We start from the raw sequence: 12,817 nt of genomic DNA, 5'->3' as shown, positions 1-12,817 counted from the left end.
TCTGTTGCTACTTCTGTTTAATTACAACATTAAAATATAAATATTCGAAAATAAAACGCATCAAAGTAATGTGGAGCAAGCAGAAACAAAAATTCTCATAAAGCAGGAAATTATATCCTAGAGAAGGATCCCTGTGGACCCTCATGACTCTGTCATCCTAAAATTTTAGATAATTTGACTTTTTTGTTTTTTTTTGTAAAAGCAGAGTTAGTTCTGGTTCCTGTCCAATTTGATTATGGTATTAATGAGTGAATACATATTTAATTCAGTTATTTTATTTAATAAAAAAAAAAAACTTTTTTAACTTTTGTTTTGTAAGCTTTTTTTGGTTGAAATAATTAAATTATGTACATTCACATATATTCGAGTTTTAAGAAAAGAAAAAAAATATGAATTTTTTCTTAATGGCTCCACGACATGACATTTTTGAGTCATGAAATTGAAAGGATTTATGTGTTTCAAAATCAAATGAAAGCAACATGAATACAAGGAAGAATAATGTAAGATCTTGGTACGTTTTAACCTACGTGTTATTTATTCTTTACGTGTTCTTGCTATTGACCCACAAAACGAGCCTCAGAAATCTGAACCGTCACACCACTAATTTCTTATATAGATGGTGTTGCAGTTCTGAACTCTTCAAAAGTGCTTCTGATGTTTCTCACTGAAGGTCACTGAACCCTGTTGATCTAAACTCAGCCCTCGAGCCCTCCAGCCAAACCCTTGATCTCTAGACATTAGGCTTTTTTCACTTAGAACGTCTAAAAATAACATAGGGAGAAGTCTCCAGAGTTTAGGTCGACGCTTCCAGACCAGCAAAGCGTGACATTTCACCAGCTGAGTCCCAACATGATGACAAATGACCGTTTCCACTCTGTCTACTCTTCAAACTCCTTTATAACGGAGGCTTCTGAAGAATATTTGAGCACCGCAGTCTCTTAAAGTGCTGACTGTGGTTGACGTACTCGTCTCCCGGACGCCTTGTTCTCTATTGTGTCTGTCAGCGAGGCAGGTCTTTCAGGTCTCAGGTGTTTCATTTCATTTTGCATACTCTGTAAAGCCAGCCTTGGGCCACCTCAGCGGTTCTGTTCAGCTGCAGCCTTCAGCGTTCCCCCTGCTAAATTACCGCTGAATATCTGCTTTTGCGTCCCTGGCCAAGAATTCACGAGGAAAGAATAAGACAACGATACCAAAACATTTATATGAGCTTTAGCTTGCCTCAGATCTCTCTGAGCCGGGAGAGAAAGAAGATATACTTTGAAATTGTGCGCGTGTGTGTGTTTACGTGAGTGTGTGTGTGAGAGAGAGACTCAACAGGAAAAGCTACTGACAAAGGCAGAATGGCAAGCGTTTGTAAGCTGTTTCTGTGTCCTGGCATACAGGACACATCTAGCTGTTTTAATTGGTTTGCATTTCCTGTCATTCAAATGCATTCAGAAAGAGTTTGCCATTAATAATAATAATAATGGTAGTAATAATAGTAATAATAATATTTTAAATTTTATTTTCTTGTTACATTTCAACTGGCTGCTTTGTGTGTGCAAAGTGAATCCATTTTATTTAATTTTAAGATTATTCAAGTTTATTTAATTTAAAGATGATTTGGAAACTATAAACTTGATCTGCAAGTAGATCTATTTACAAAAATTACAATTTTACATAAAGATTTAGAGTCCCAATGTACATAGCATGGTATATAAACTACCGTTCAAAAGTTTTTTTTCCTCAGGATGATGTTTTTTTTTTTTTTTAAGTGATACTTTTATTTAGCAAGGATGCAATAAATTGATCAAAAGTATGAGAAAAGACATGTATAATGTTGCAGAAGATTTGTAGTTAAAAAAAATTGTTCTTTTGAACTTTCTATATATCAAAGAATCCTGATAAGAATGTATCACTGTTTCCAAGAATTATACTGAGCAGCATAACTGTTTAGAATATTAGAATGATTTCTGAAGAATCATATGACACAAAATCATGAAGAAATGGCTGCTGAAAATTCAGCTTTGCTATCAAAGGAAAAAATTGCATTTAAAATATTTTAAAGAAAACTGTCATTTTAAATGGAATAACATTTCACAATATTACTTTTTTCTTTCTGGCTTGATGAGCATGAGACATTTCTTTCAAAGACATAAAATCTTACTGGCCCCAAATGTTTGAACGGTAGTGTAAATATGAAAATCATTCGGTACTATGTATCAGAAGTTTCATACTACTTATTTCCATGGTAGTACCAATTTTTTAATGTTTTAGGAAAAGCCACAGAACAGAAAGGCACTGAAGATATCAAGATGTGCATTTTAAAAAATGGTACCAAATATTTGAATGTTTTCTGATTTCTTAGTGTCCTTTTGATGTAGTTCTAGTCACGGTCTGTAGGTGGCAGTGGCTCCCTGTCATGTTCAATGGGCTGCAGTACGAGAGTGAGTCATGGATCTGGGCTGTAGATCCCTGTTGGCAGCTTGCGGTGAAGTGCCTTGCATGTGTGACTGCTAATGAAACGGCAAAATGTTCTCCTTACTGGTCCCAGTTCTGCTCAGCTACTACCACACAGAAAAATAAAACCACCGATTTGCTCAGGTGACCTTGTTGATTTGGGACTGAGTGCATTTAGGAGCACAAACGCCCACACCTACATAAACCATGACATTCTCTGCTGTATCACTGCCGAGCATTCAGCCGAATGTTTTTGCAAGTGATCTGTTTAATTTCCACTCTGAAGATTTAGTTCAAAGTCAGACAATTTGTCAGTCTATGATGTAATTCTGCTCCTATCATCCTTCTTTCCTGCTCATGTCCCTCTGAAGACTGTAATTTTGTCTTCATTTGCTCAGATCTGATAATGCATGTATTTTTGAGGCTTTCCTCCGCCTGTTCAGGTCTGATTATATCAGATCTATTACCCAGACCCGCACAAACGCCAGTCATCTTCCACATCACTGGCTCCTCTATTAAATAACTTGGAGTTGATGATCATATAAGATGACATGGATATGATATACTCAGACATGGTTCTTCTAACCATGTAACCATTCATACGAGCTTTTGTGACATTTGTCGTCTTGTGTGGATGGTCCCTGTATGCAACGAATGAGGCCCGCACATGTAACGCATGGTCTGGCGAGTCCTCTCAGATCTAATGTAACATGATTCTGTCACAAAACCTGCATGTCAAAGGTGGCACATGCCAGGAGTCTTAACCTCAGGAGTCTCTTCACATTGCTTGTCTTTTCTTTCTGTACTTTTCTAAGTGATCAGACAATGAAAAATCCCATAGATGGATCCCATAGACGCAAGCTATAATTAAGAATAAATATATGTTATGATTCTATAATCCTGAAAACATTTCTTTATTCAGTTAGTTAGCTAGTTAGTTGTGCATTTGGCCAAAATTGTGATTTTATCAGTATGACTTGTAACTAGTAACTACATAGAGATGCTCAAGGCTGGATTGCAAAGCCTTTGCAACCACTCACAACACCCCAAAATCATGGAGGCAACTTCCCCCCCCCCCCAAAATGTAAAAACAAGTGGACTCTGTCTTTATTGAAGGGGCCATGTCCATGTAGGCTATTTATTTAATGTCTTTTTTTAGTAAATCTGTTTCTAAACAAATGCTTTGGCACATTTCTAAGTGCTCAATTTAATCCTCTTCCTGTTCCTTTTCGTCTAAACAAAATGATGGACTGTTCCCACCCTCTCTTTGTCTCAGTTCCTTTGTGTTCCCCGTCGGCTCGCTTTCATTGTCTTATATGAGTGAAATGGTGAGGTAATGGTGGCAGGATGAGAGAATCAGAGGGTGGAGGGTTGTTCTTTTGAGAACAGAGTGTGGGAGAAGTGTTTTGTTTGCAGCTGTTTGCTTTTGTACCGCATAAGGCTTGTGGCGGGGTACAGTAACGTTTCTCTGGCAACAAGTTGAGTCTCTCTCGTCCTCCTGGTAGAGCGGTGACTTGGTCGCCACCTCTCGTTCTCTTTCTAACACCTACTCGCGCACTCTCTCGACATCACTCATGAATATTGGGGTGACTGACAAATATTCAATGAAAAAACAAGCTGAAATCGTCATAGTCTTTATAAAAATGAGTTAAAATGGGAGCATTGATCACTGCAGGCAGTTTGACAGTGAAGAATTCTTACAATTTGTTGAATGTGGTAAGTGTTACAAACACAGTGCTTTGATTCCTATAGATGTGGGCTGAATTTAAAATGCAACCATCCTAAAGTCTTTTTTCAGTATTGAATTTCAAACGGTTACTGTTAAGGCCGACACAAGCTAATTGTCGGGCCATCGTTAAGTGTCTGTCAACCCAGTTTTTGCGTTTTTTTGTACCGTTGATTTGAATTAGAATATAGACTACTTCCACCCGCTGGCATGGAGAGTTATTTCCTCTCAGGCAGGTTCAGAATGTATGTTGTGTTGTCCACTGGCTGTAAACTTTGCAGTCTGTTCAAATGCAGTGTTTTGGCCAAGACACAGACGATGTGAGGTGATACCGAATGACAAAAAAAATATAAATCGTCTAATTGATAACCTCTTGTGGGTCCAAACGTGCATGGCGTTATTTTCTTGTGGAACAATCTTATTTTTTGTCCTTAAAGGTGACATATCATGAAAATCTGACTTTTTCCATGTTTAAGTGCTATAATCTGGCCCCCGGTGCATCTACCAACCCAGAAAACATGAAAAAGAACAACCCAGTAAACTTTTTTTGGTAAGCCTTTATCTGCAAGCTTGTGAAAAAATAAGCTTCTCAGATATCGCTCCCCACATGACATAGAAAGGGGAATGTATTATAATGTTACCGCCCCTTAATCTGCAAGATTCCACCCATGGTGTTACCATTGTGTTTTTGCAAGCGACAACATTACCAGTTTTAACGCCATGGTGAAAGTTCGAGCAAATCATGCTAACTGTTCTTTATTTGGCTGCACTGACGAGCACAAAACACTATTTAGAGTCCCAGCCTTAGAGGAGACAAGAGAGCAGTGGATTTATTTATTTATTTACTGTATATTACGCTGTTCCCTCACAGATCTAATATAAACATGTGATTTCTTTCCCAGCTGTTTACCTTCACAGACGTAACCAACTCTTTTTGTAACTCGTGTTTGTTTTTAACATGTGTATATGCCGTGTGACATCCACTTTCTGTGTGCGTGCTTCGAATGTGTGCGCTCAGAAAACTATATAAGAAGTTTAAACTAATATGGTTTAAAACGCATGATTTCAGCACGATGGACATGATAATCAAAACCAAACAGATGTTTGTAAAATCTGTAAAGGCACAGCCCTATTCTGGAAAAGGGGGCGGGGAGCAGCAGTTCATTTGCATTTAAAGAGACATGCACGAATACAGTGTGTTTCAAACGAGAAAGTATTATAATATTTGCCTTTCTATTATTAATAATATAAAAGCAATCATTATAATACTTTTTGTATACATTTCCATTCCTTTGTTTAACAGTTCTATCTGATTGTTAGACAGATTTCTGTCCGTGTTAGACAGAACTGTTAACGACAACAGCGAACAAGGAGAATGTGAACACTGTGTGCGCAAATCTGCTGCACCGTCAAAATAAAAGTCCCGCCGCGAACGCATCGGCTAAACAGAAAAACTTATCAGCCGATGCCGATATTTAAAAAATGCCATATATCGGCCTTGGCGATATATCGGTCGACCACTAATGTCAAACCTGCTGCAAGTACGTTATTCCAGAATTCATTGCTAACTAGTTGACCTTTCTGTCTTTCTCTTTTTTTCTGCATTACTGAATTATCTTTTTGCCCTCTTCTGTACAGGTGATGCAAGTCGTGAATGCAGATGCCATCGTGGTGAAGCTGAACTCTGGGGATTATAAGACCATCCACCTGTCCAGCATCAGGCCCCCGAGGCTTGAAGGCGAGGTACGAGTTAATGCATGTCTGTCCTTGGATATCCCTGTCACTAAGGCCATTACTGAATCCACAGGGTGCCGGCTGTCTGTTACACTGTTTGCAAAGTGCTGATGTGAAGGTTTTCTCTCCCCTCCATCTCTTAAAAGCGCCGATCTCCTGCCTTCATGCATCTTTCACGCTCCGATCTCAGAGCGGTGTGTTTAGTGGACACCAGGGGGAGCTAGAGACAGAAGCCCACTGGCCCCACTCCACTCGCTCTGTCACACCAGTGCTGCACTGCAGCCAAAAGCCCTATAGATCTACTCCCATAATGAGCACACGCTCTCGCCGAATCTCTCATCCTCATCTATTAATGTCATACGCGTCCACTCATTCCAATGCAATTCTCAAATGCTCACTTTTGATTTGCTAGATGTTAACAAATTAATCTGGAAGCATCATTTTGCTGGGCTGCGTATGCACACACACGTTTTTGCAGTTTTCAAATGCTCAGAAATGTGCTTGTCCGTTCTTATTCACGCCCATTAAGGCTGTTAATGAGAGATGATGTTTAATGGGTACTTTGTCTAGCTAAGTGTGTGTGTATCTGAAAGCTGTATGTTAAACTAAAAGCAGTTAAAATTGGAGTGTGAATATCTCGCTGCAATTAGCCACCCTCTTCCTGACCCCTGACCTCCTGTAATAAGACACGATGATTCAGCATGTTGGAAAAAAAATTAGCTTCAGTGTTGATTTTGCAAATTAGACATGTAGTTTATTAAGGAGGGCTTTAAATAACAGAACACTGCAGTTGCATGCACATTTTTGCTGGAAAATAGTTTTGTGTTCTTGTACTTTTGATAGATACAGCAATATGTTCCAAAGTTTGTGATTATTTTTAAAGGAGGCTTTTCAGAGAGTGGCATGCACATGAAAATTTGTCATGCACATGCAAACAGAGCTAGAATGAGGAGCTGTGGGTCTGTATCTATGGATACCGGGCTGCGGCGAGCATTCGGTTCACAGCATGTTTGAATCCTGGCAGCTTAAAGATGGCTTTAATCAGATCAGAGATGATTACAAAACAATAAAGATTACGGATGTATTTAGATCTCAGACGTGCTTCGGAGGCATGAGACAAACCGAAGAGCTTTTAAAAAATGGGTTTCTTTTTTTGTTTTTTTAGTATTTTGACTAGTTGATTTTTCTTGAAAGATAAACCCGAAAGCTGGATTTTGACAAAGAGACAGGAAACTGATCTTTTGTGTTCTTAGAATCTTTTTTTGGCAAGCATTTTAATGAGATAATGTTAGTGCCATTTCAGACTGTTTCTTTGTTCAGTTTTCAGCATTCCAGGCAAGTTTTATTACTATTACTGTTTTACTTAAAGGTGTAGTTCACCCATAAATGAAAATTGCCACTTACTCACCTTCCTGTTGTTACAAACCTTTATGACTTGTAAAAGATATTCTGAGAAATGTCTGTTTTGCCAATACAGCCAAAAACTGTTCAGTTTCCAACATTCTTCAAAATATAATCCTTTTAATTATATAATTCATTTTTCGGGTTTGGAATGACATGAGGGTGAGTAAATTGACAGCATTTTCATTTCTGGATGAATCTCATTAAGGCTACCTCTAACCAACAACTTCATAATGACTTGGCAACCACCCACAACACTCTTGCATTGTGGTGAGTTCGGCATAGGCAAAGCACCTCTTATATTTTCTTCAGAAACCTGTAAATCCCATTTTATTACAGTCTTTTCGTGCTGCAGAAGGTAGATCAGATGGTGGGGAGCTTGTGTATCAAGCAGTGTGATGTAATTATCATAATACCATGGTGACCATCCGGCAGTGTTTGGTTGCGTGCATGTGTCTAACACCTATGGCAGCTGCCTCGCTCCACAGTCAATCGGTGACTTAACTACAGATTCTTAATAAAACTAGTTTCAGACCAGCTTTCACAATGCAATAACATCATATCTAAAGATCTAAAACTAATTAATGTGAGCTTTAGAGATATTTAAGTACATAGTGAATATAATGTTATTTTTCTCTGTATAAATTACATATTATATATTTTTTCCTTTTTTAATGGGCATAAATTCACTATTTTTTAAGTGCTGCCTCAGATGCTGTTTTACTATAGGCTGCCGAGGATACATTTATGCTGCCTTTAAAAACCAACCAGATAAAGGCATCTTAGTAGAAAGGATTCGAATGTTGCCTTCTGCCTTTTATATGCTGCGACGGCAGCGTTTTTCCGCGCACAGCCATGTTTTAGAGGTATTGATGTGCTGGAGGTACTTCCTCTTTTGAAACCTGCACTCCTGTTCAGTTTACTGACTGTATCTTCTGTAGTGCACCAGATGTTCTTGCAGTATGTTTCCCCTGCTCGGCTGTGCTCTTTGACGAGGGTGAAAGAGAGAGAGGAGTGTGCAAAGTTGTGCCTATATTAATGTATTACAGCCATTGAGGTCAGTCTGCCCTTTAATGTGAGGTTTCATCAATAATGATGCTGTCATGGCAAATCTGACCTCTGACTCTGTGCTTCTATGGTCTGGATAAAAGTCAGCTGAGTACCAAACAATTAAACATTATTAATAGTGTCTGTTCCATCTCCTTGGTTCTAAGGGACCTGATGGAGATCAGGTTATGATTATTTTTAAATTCTAGAAAACAGTGAAGGTAGTTTGAGGAATCCTAAGAGTTGAAATGAAGAAAAGTTGAAGTCTGTAATGCTCATGTTGTGTTTTATTCACTCCATTAAACGCAATGACCCTTTGCAAATGTGTCGATAGTCATTCAAGAGCTGTTCCTTCGCAATCGAAAAGGGGAGGCTACCTATATTTTTCTTCTTAATCTAATGCTACATTAACCTTGACACGATGCTACATAACTAACAAGATCTGTTAATCTTTTCATCAAGCTAATCAATTCTGGCTAGCATGTCTGCAGTAGTTCAGCACACAGCAACTTTTAAATTAGTATCGCAATTAATTTAAACTGCATATATTCAACAACAGCTGTACAATGGTTTCGGAACAGCTGCAAACATTTTTTCAGTCACTCTTTTGATTGCGTTTTATCAAAATGGTTCTCTGTAATGGCTTTCTGTTTGTGCACATGCACATTGTGAGTACTCTGTCTGATTCACGCACACATACAGAGACAAAATTAAGAGTTTAAAGGTTCACAGTATGCAGTTAAGTGGTGATGTAACATTAAACGCACCCTTGAGGTCACATTAGCGAAATTGCATAGGCAATAAATGTGACCACACCTGTAGTTCGTACTCGGTGTTGTAGATTTTTCCATCATAATGTTACCCACTTTTATGCTAATTTTCTGTGTACCTTTGTCTCTACGTCATGTCCTAACCAAATGTTATGAAGCAGAAAAATGTGAATCCATTGTTTTTTTGTTTTTTTTTTTAAAACAAGGGACGAAATGCTGGCACTCTGTGAACTATAAACAAAAACCCAGGTCCATTTGTGTTTAAAATTTTAGTTTGCAGTATTGCGGTTTGGTTTCAAATTTGCCCCGGCTCTTACACATTCTCATCCATCAAATGCTCCATCAATGCCTCCTCTAGTGTGCAGGCACCTAATGGTCAATCAGAATATATTTGATGTGTAATATACAGTATACACGAGACCAACCAGTCAATGCGACATAAATAGAAACTAAACGACTGACAAAATGTCCTGTTGCTTGCCGCTTGTTTAGGACAAAAACTCGCATTAACATGAAAGAGCTTCTATTGCTTGTTGCTTTATCACATCATGTCTGGTGTCACGGTGTGACAGTTCTACCTTCTTTCCAGCCATCTGTTTCTCACGCTCGTTCTCGTCCTGATTTTTAAACACTCTCTCTTCAGTTCATAGCAGGGCGTGAAACTGTTGTCCCCGCGCCACGCCGTACAAACACTTCAACTCAAAGAGACAAACCTGACCTCAGGCCAGCTGGAGGATCTGTGTGTGTATGTCTGTACTGTTTTCTTTCTCTCTCTCTCTCTCTCTCTCTCTCTCTCTTGCTGTGAGGACTTTGGGGGAATTTAGGGCCAGATGTGTTGACCAACACGAAGATGAACTCTGACAGCTGCTGCCCAGTGTTTCTCTCTCTCGCTCTTGTCGCTTAATGCTGGGACCCCTGTTTTTTCTTTCCTGTGGCTACTTAATTGCTTTATTATTATTGACGGCATGGCAGGGTCGTATAGTCTTGGCTTAAGGGACCTTTTTTTGCAAAATAAAATGGGATAATTACCATGGGTAAAAACTGTGGGTGGCAGAGCACGATACAAGATATTAACCAATCAAAACAGTCAATTGAGATTCAGCAGCCTCTCTGATTGGTTGATCTAGATTTGAACTTAACGATAAATGACTGATTTGCACTACTAGGTATCCAGAATGGTTAGATAGTTGAGTTTTCGAAATCAGTCAATAATCTCGAAAAATGCAAGCATTGAAAGGAGGGATGGCACTCACCGGTTTTGTTCTTAACATATTCCATGTGCTATTTTCCATGTAATTTGAAGTTATACTATAGAGCTGTAGAAAATACAGACACAATTTAAGTAATTTTTTGCCTTTGTTTGCATTCAGATTTAAAAAATATGGCATTTGTTTACTATATTGAGCCAGTGGTGTTTCGACATTGTTATCACACCTTTTTTGACTGGGTGAGCTATCCCTTTGAGAGAAATGTGACTTCATGTGCCATGCCTAATTTCTTTACCTCATTCATTTCCCCCCTCTCACTCCCTTGGCCAGATGGAGGTTTATTTTTGCACCATGGCGAGCTATTTCCAGCTGCGTGGTGGTGTCAGCCGTTTTAGGAGCACTCACAAGGATGTGGAGGGGGAGGAGTTATGTCAGCAGCTCAATGAGTCATCCTCACTCCCACTGTATGTGTGTGTGAGGGGACTGCAGGGGAAATGTTGACATCTGGGTTTAAAGCCGAATACGTCCCCCCGTCTTCCCTGCAGAAATAATATATAATGTATCGGTCATTGAATGACTCTTCCGTGTCGTTTGCTGTCACCTTGCTCAGTGTGTTTGTGCTCTGTGTGTGTGTGTTCAGCATGTAATTCGTCTGATGCCACATTGTGTCTTTTCATAGTTTGTGTATCTGCTGTGCCTGTTTGCTGAAGGCAAGTGTTTGTGTGTGTATCCTGTGGCCTCTGTCTGGGGTCACTGTATGGTTCCATGGCTCATCTCACACTTGGTTGGTCAGGCTTTTTCTTGCAGATGACTCTGCTTTGCCTCAGGATGGCTTGACTCTTGGAATTCTAGCGAACTTCCTTCCAATCATTTGAGAGTAATGATCCATGGATGTTGTAAACCGGAATTTTATTCCTTTTAATGGAATGTTCTGTGTTCAATAGAGGTTAAGCGTGACTCACATGGGTGCCCTAGGCAAGGTCAGACATAAGGTGCCACACGCCTCAAAACATGTAAAAAAAATACATATTTTTTAACAAAATACTGTATAATCAAAATACCTACAAAAGTGACAGTAAAGACATTTTATGAGGTTACAAAATATTTTTATATATATAAAAAAAATACTACCAGTCATCAAATCAACATATTAGAATGATTTCTGAAGCATCATGTGACTTTAAAAACTGGCCTAATGACTGCTAAAAAATTTAGCTTTGCCATCACAGGTATAAATTAGTGCTGTCAAACGATTAATCGCGATTAATCGCATCCAAAAAAAAAAAGTTTTTGTTTACATAATATATGTGTGTGTTTTGTGTATATTTATTGTGTATATATAAATACACACACATACAGCATATATTTTGAAAATATTTTCATGAATTTATATTCATATAAGTTTTCATATATAAATATATTTAATATATAAACGTAACATATTTTTCTTAAATGCATACATGCATGTGTGTGTGTGTATTTATATATACATAAATATACAAAGTATACACATATATTATGTAAACAAAAACTTTTATTTTGGATGCGATTAATCATTTGACAGCACTAGTTAAAATAGTCTATATTGAAATATTAAAATAGTCATCTATTAAAACTTTTAACTGTCATCTCTAAATTGTAATGTTATTTCACAATATTATTGATAAAATAGTATAAAACGTATAAAACAGTATAAAACGTGTGTAGTATCATAAAAATATAATATAGAATAGTATAAAATGTTAAAATAGTATTGAAATATTAAGTCATCTACGAATGATTTTAACTGTCAATTCTAATTTGTAATATTAATTCACAATATTACTGTTTTACTGAATTTTTGATCAATTAAATACAGCAGTAAACAATATTACCAATCCCAAACTTTTGAACGGTGGCCAGAGGAATGTATAATTCATATCTGTAGTAGGGTTGTGATGGTGAGGAAATTTTCCCACCGGTTAATCGATGTGTGACAACACCGCTAATACCGGTATCACCGTGGGGGCAGGGGCGTTCCCTCTTTTCCTCGCTTTCCTTAGCTTTTAAATAGCTTGTAAAAGCAGCGTGCGCATTTTACTTTCACTTTGAAATAGCGGCAATTCGGAGTAAAGCAATTGTTCGTTTTTAGTTCGTTTGAATTTTCCCTCTTTATCTCGTTTTCCTTCGCTTTTAAAAAGCTTAAAAGCGCCGTGCATTTTACTTTCGCTTTCGAATTAGCGACAGTTCGGCGTCAATTGCTTGAATGCAACAACAAAACACAACGTCAAACTCACTTTAGCCTATATATAAAACATAGAACTTTTATTAACAAAACAAATACAAATACACCATGCTATAGGGCAGGCTATACCTAATATAAAATAACAAATAAAAAAAAATGGAAATAGGCTAAGTAAACATGTACAGGTGCATCTCAATAAATTAGAATGTCGTGGAAAAGTTCATTTATTTCAGTAATTCAACTCAAATTGTGAAACTCGTGTATTAAA

The 12,817-nt window shown here is 37.9% G+C and overlaps 1 protein-coding gene across 2 annotated transcripts in view; it reads left to right on the top strand.

The window, feature by feature from the left end:
- snd1 (staphylococcal nuclease and tudor domain containing 1) overlaps positions 1-12,817 on the top strand; it is a 192,185-nt gene that overhangs the window by 16,108 nt on the left and 163,260 nt on the right. For both annotated transcript variants that reach the window (XM_016550657.1, XM_016550658.1), the window contains one exon: positions 5,804-5,908. In XM_016550657.1, coding sequence (XP_016406143.1) covers positions 5,804-5,908 — 105 coding nt within the window. The remainder of the gene's footprint in view (positions 1-5,803; positions 5,909-12,817) is intronic.

Source organism: Sinocyclocheilus rhinocerous, unplaced genomic scaffold (genome assembly GCF_001515625.1).
Source record: "Sinocyclocheilus rhinocerous isolate Xijiao unplaced genomic scaffold, SAMN03320098_v1.1 scaffold3117, whole genome shotgun sequence".
In the NCBI taxonomy this organism is placed as follows: domain Eukaryota; kingdom Metazoa; phylum Chordata; class Actinopteri; order Cypriniformes; family Cyprinidae; genus Sinocyclocheilus; species Sinocyclocheilus rhinocerous.
This window is presented reverse-complemented; position numbering and strand designations above follow the sequence as displayed.